General features: G+C 36.6%; 1 protein-coding gene across 1 annotated transcript; it reads left to right on the top strand.

Moving 5' to 3' along the window:
• Nucleotides 1-2,841: 2,841 nt before the first annotated feature.
• Nucleotides 2,842-5,462, top strand: LOC141623525 (GSH-induced LITAF domain protein). The gene is made up of 3 exons (XM_074439630.1): nucleotides 2,842-3,285; nucleotides 4,613-4,739; nucleotides 5,141-5,462. Exons 1-3 carry the CDS (start codon nucleotides 3,023-3,025, stop codon nucleotides 5,222-5,224), a joined length of 474 nt encoding a protein of 157 aa, XP_074295731.1. The 5' UTR covers nucleotides 2,842-3,022; the 3' UTR covers nucleotides 5,225-5,462.
• Nucleotides 5,463-5,860: the final 398 nt, after the last annotated feature.

Raw genomic sequence — 5,860 nt, forward strand, 5'->3', positions numbered from 1 at the left:
TAACAATGAGATTAATTTGTCTTAAGGCATCATCAACACTAGCTTAATCAAATTGTGTCTCTTCAAGTATAGATGTTGCGGTGTCAAGGCGTATAGCTAAAGTTACAATCTAGTCTGAACTATATTATTTCCATTCTGTCATTTGAGAAATCTTGCTTTTAAGAATGCAGCACGTTTAGTCTAAACGTGAGTTTGGTAACTTATTTTCGTTACATATGTTTTGATATTTCAATCTATTTTTTGATATGTTATTGCTTCTGTAACATTTATATCATGTGATATGACTGTGAGAACGTCGAGTTACTCCCCGCTGATTGTGACTGTTATGTTTATAACATGACAGGTATTCGTTTGTTGGGGATTTGTTTGTGAGCTAGCGAGTAATTTGCAGACCCTACTCTATTTTTCTACTTTCTTTTATGGTTTTAGTTTGAACACTTTGGAGGAGTTTTATTTTTGCCCTTTTTATAAAAGTGGCAATTGTTTAGCCTTAACCATTTGATTTTTATTCTTGAGAATTTTCACATTCTCGTTATAATAATACTTAGTTTTTATCTTTGTGTATAATAATCCCGACATCGATAATGTTTCCGCCATTGTTTTGCGTTAGATTTTATAGGGGATTACATAGGTGGCACCGAAACGAATACGAACACGTGGCACGGCATCCCATGAAATTTCAAACACGAGACACATAACTTCAATTTAATAAAATATATATTTTATAGTTATAAACATACGATTTTATTTTTAAACAAGTATTTGATATTAAATTTAACAGTTGGTCTTGCTTCAGGCGGTTCATTTTGGTCTGAAACAATAAGATGGGATTTTATAACCATTTTACAATCAAATGTGACCACTATTGAAAAACAAATTAGCATAAAATGTAAGACTGGTCGTACTATTGTGCTTATATTTAACCATAAAGGTCACATATGCCCGTCTGAAACTTCAGAATAAAAGTGGCCGTGTGAAGCAAGAATTTGCGTAAATATAAATAAGTGAAGGTAATTGACATAACCTACAACTCATTCTCATTTCTCAACGCAAATCCACTTCTAAGTCAATCTATTTCGACATCTCATTCATCGTCTAAATAACATCATTCACCCCCAATTCAACTCATTTTCCACCAAGCTCCACCATAAACAACACACACTATTTATCTTAAATTCAAATTGATTCTGTTTGAATGCGTGTTCAAAATGTGACCAAATACCATGGACACGTGCCCAAATAAATGAACAAAGTAAAACACGTCTTTATAAGTGTCTGACACATTTTGGCGTGTGTCCCACAAATGTTAATGTCGAACACGGGTACACTTGTTAAGAGGAGTATCCGTGCTATGAGCTTCAATTCTTCAAATGCCAGTTACAAGAGAAATTGTACAGATGACTTGGCATGCTCTGTTTGGTAAAACTAACTGAAAAGGTAGCTGAAACCTGAAAAAGTAGCTAAAAGCTGAAAAGCTAACTGAAACCTAAAAAAGTAACTGATAAGATAGATGAAAATTAGGAGCTGATAAGGTAACTGATTATATAAAAAAAATGTTTGACAAACAAACTGAAAAGGTAGCTGATTTTAGTGAAATGACGGAAAAGGATATGAGAATTATTTAATGGTATAAATTTAAGGTGTAGAAAGGGAAAATCACATCAAATCAGGTTCCTAAAATCGCAAATGTTGCTCTAGGTAGCATTTTATTTCAGTTAGCTTATTTGGTTAAATAAGCTACTTGCCAAACGCTTACAAAAAAAATAAGGTACCTTAAATTTTGGTCAAATAAGCTACTTTGACCAAATAAGGTACCTGAAATGCATTGCCAAACACAAGACTAAGGCTCCGTTTGGCATGACACTTCAGGTAGCTTATTTGACCAAAGTAGCTTATTTGACCAAAATTTCAGCTACCTGATTTTCTTGCAAGTATTTGGCAAATAGCTTATTTGGTCAAATAAACTACCTGAAATGAAATGGTACTTAGAGTAGCATTTGAGATTTCAGGTACCTGAAATAAATTATCTTTCATTTATTACCCTTTGAATCCATAATATTAAATAATCCCTCATATTCTATATTTTCTTCCATATTTCCTAAAACGGATTATTCAGGTTTTCTTCCCTTTTCTTATTTTGGAAACTTTTAGTCTTATTTTATTCATTTCTCTCTCCTATCACCAAACCCCAGCCAACTCTGTTACTCATATTTTATTATTTTCCTTAATGTTTTGGCCCTACCATTCCTTATTTAACTCATAATTATTCATCCCTCTCTGCAACCACCAAACCCCACCCAACTTTTTACTCTTATTTTATTCATCTCCTTAATTCCCGTGCCCACAAATAAGGGGAAGACAATATAGAATTGGAGGGAGTAATTACCATATCTTTTAACGTTATTTTACCGAGAATCAGCTAACTTTTCAGATAGTTTGCCAAACTTTTTTTTTATAATCAATTACCTTATGAACTCTTATTTTTCAGTTACCTTATCAGAAGATTCCTTTTCAGATTTAGCTTTTCAGCTAATTTTGTGAACAGCTAGTCTTGCTTGTTACGGGCTAAACCCGTCACAAGCTTGTGACCTCTCACAAAAAGGGAGAGGGGACAAGGTGGGGGCACCCTCCCATGTGCTTCCTCACTCACCTCTCATGGGTCATTTGTGAGAGAAAACGGTATCCGTCACAAATTTGTGACGGATATCGCCGTCACAAATTTGTGACGGATATCGCCGTCACAAATGAGAATTTGTGTTTTGTGAAACGGAGCCCAACTCTTTTTTTCTTTTTTTTTTTTCCAAAGATGGGGAAATGCGGCATACGCGGGACAAGTAAGCCGCCTGATTTGATATTTTGATCCACCAATGAAAGGAAATTATGAAAGGGAATAGTAAGAGTCAAAGGCAAAGACCAAGAAGCAGTACAAAATCAGATCAAACTAAGAAGAATTCAAACCAAAAAGCCATCTTCAAAATTCACAATTTACAATTACTCCGTACCATCTGTGAATCCTTAAACAATGGCGAAAGAAGAGGAAGCAGTGCTAGGAATCCCATACAATCCCCAATCAAACATGGCTTACCATCAACACCACCAACAACAACCGCCGCCGCAACAGCAGTACTACTACGTTGCACCAAACCCCTATCAAAACGGCGCCGTACCACCTAACGCCATCTTTGACGATCCTAAGGGTGTGCCTATTACTCAGACCATTTACCGAGACACACCTGCTCCTTTCTCTTGCGTTTTCTGTGGACACTCCTCTCTCTCGGACCTCAAGTTTGTCTCCCTTCTTTTCATCATTATCACTAATCTTTCTTTAGTTTGTGTCCCGATTTGTTTAAATTAGTCTGAATTGTAGTGCAGTGGCCGAGCGAGGGGCTGAAAACCTATTCATTTGCTAATTTGCTTCTAGAATGTTTAGTCTATATTTGCAATGTGCAACTTCTGTTCTGTGTGTTTGTGATGATCTAATTGTATAAGATTAGCCTCTGTCGTCTTTTGAGCTAACTTGGAATTCAAATCATGCTAACTTGGAATTCAAACCGAATTGATTTTTGTTACTTTGAATCTATTTCATGAAATTGAATTGCTGGGATAAAATCACTGGTTGGGTAGAATTAGAGATTAACGCCTTTTGAGCTAACTTGGAATTCAAATCATGCTGTTTCTCAAACACTGAAATCGGCTCAACTCTGGAATTCAATTCCAGTTCCAAGTTCAAACAAGGAATCAAGTCATTGATATGGCCTTTTTAGGGACTTTATCGTATTTTCATGGCAACGCGCATATTGGCATCTTTGCATTTTTAATCTTGAGTGTCTTCCAACAAGGAATCAAGTCATTGATATGGCCTGTTTATCAGCATTGTTATTTGTTAGTGCCTATTCGGAACTTTCATTATTCCATAGTGTGCGATAGAGCCAAAGTCTTGCTGTTATGTGGCTCTTGTCTTCTTGATTATGTTGGAATAAACCAGTGACGACTTAATAAACTGGCTGCGTTTTTTTGCTCCAAAAATTGTCAAGCAGTCATACAAATGATGAATACTCCCTCCATTCCGGTCATTTGTTTACCTTTGCTTTTGGCACAAAGATTAAGGAAAGGGGAGGGCCGAGGCGGCCATCTAAGAGTAGTGTTATTAGATGACAAGTGGACAATAATGAAATTGGATGATCAAATAACCCATTAGAGGCATGCCTATTATAGAAAGGTAAATAAATAAATGAGACACCCTAAAATGGAGATCGTAAACAAATGACCGGGACAGAGGGATTACAATTCTTACAGGTGATTCGGAAACAAGCTCTTTGGGTTAATACCATAGGGCCAAGGTTGCATATATTGCACTCCCCTTACCCGCAACATGTGTGAAAGCTTATGGGGCATGGGGTTAATGTTATTGTTTGTTTCATGTCTTCATTTTGAACCTGTTGTTGCTCTCCAATAAACATTTGTCGTATTCTTTACATGCTTTCTCAACCAACCAACAGTTGGGAATGACATGAACTGCTTGGATTAGGATGTATGGCTTGTCCCCTGATGTTGCAGAATGCTGATTGGGATGCATAGTAACCTTATGATTTTTTTTCTTTACACGAACCAGGTCAAAGCCTAGTCTTGCAGCAGTTGTTGGTTGCATGATGCCAATGATGCTAGGGTTTTGCTTTCTGTGCCCCTCAATGGATTGCCTCTGGCATAAGTATCATTACTGTCCTAGCTGTGGAGAAAAGGTATTTACTTCAATCCATATTACTACCCAGCGGAGTAGTATTTTTGGTGTGTTCTACTTGTGTCATCTTTATCCCTTGGACCCATTTGAGTTTTAGCATCAGCAGAATATTGTTCAGTACGGAATATTAATTTATTTCCAAGAACCACGTAAGACAGTATCTTTTAGTTCTCAATCAGAGACAGTAAAACTATAAGACATTGGAATCCACCTTTTACCCTCATACGGAGTATTACTAATCAAAAAGTCTGAATTTGAGTCTCAGAAATCCGATTTGACTTCAGACTTCTGAAAATGTTGGATAAAGCTTAGTCTACAGCAAAGGCTTCAGACCCTGGATTAAGTGTGCCATAATGCGCCTTGCTATTCAGAGTTTCAGTTTTGACATGAGATTTTGTACAGGTGGGAGAGTTTGAAAAATCAGATATGTGTGCTTTGATGGATCCACCAAATTGGGAGCAAAAGAGTTTTGCATTAACCGGCTGAAGCTGAGGCAATACCTGGCCCTCTGCGTGCTGTGTAACCTTCTCTTATTTCTGCATGCTTATGTCTTCTATACAGTGATTGGATTGTATCATATGAGCGTACATGGAGTTTTGAAACACTTAAGCTGTTCGATGTGAGATTGTGAATGTACTAATTCAACTTGTGTTAACTACCTATAAACGATTTGCCTGGTTCTAAATGTATTTCCAAAAGCAACGACTAAGTACAGAGCATTGCGTCAAGTAATTTTCTTTTGCAAATCCTTCTATCAACCACCAATACGGCTCTCTGTTTTCTTCGATTGGTTAGAACGACAAAAGTTACGGTTGTTTTGGTGCATACCCTTAGCTGCAAGATAGCTGGTCAATCTGCCATTCTAGTGTGTGGACGAGTGAGGAGAGAAACGATTTTCAAAACAGTTCGAAAGAATTGAGCGTGAATATCCAATATTTGTCACTAAAATAATTAATTTTATCGGTCTTTTCAAAAAAATCCGTCCAAATAAATCGTTCTAACGGGCTCTACATTACTACTATAAACTTTCAAATAATTCTTCCAAAAATATGCTCTAACAAATTAGGTAGTATCACGTGTTTCACACGACCTCTTTGTATATTTTAATATTTAATTACGTAA

Source organism: Silene latifolia, chromosome X, assembly GCF_048544455.1.
Source record: "Silene latifolia isolate original U9 population chromosome X, ASM4854445v1, whole genome shotgun sequence".
Lineage (NCBI taxonomy): Eukaryota > Viridiplantae > Streptophyta > Magnoliopsida > Caryophyllales > Caryophyllaceae > Silene > Silene latifolia.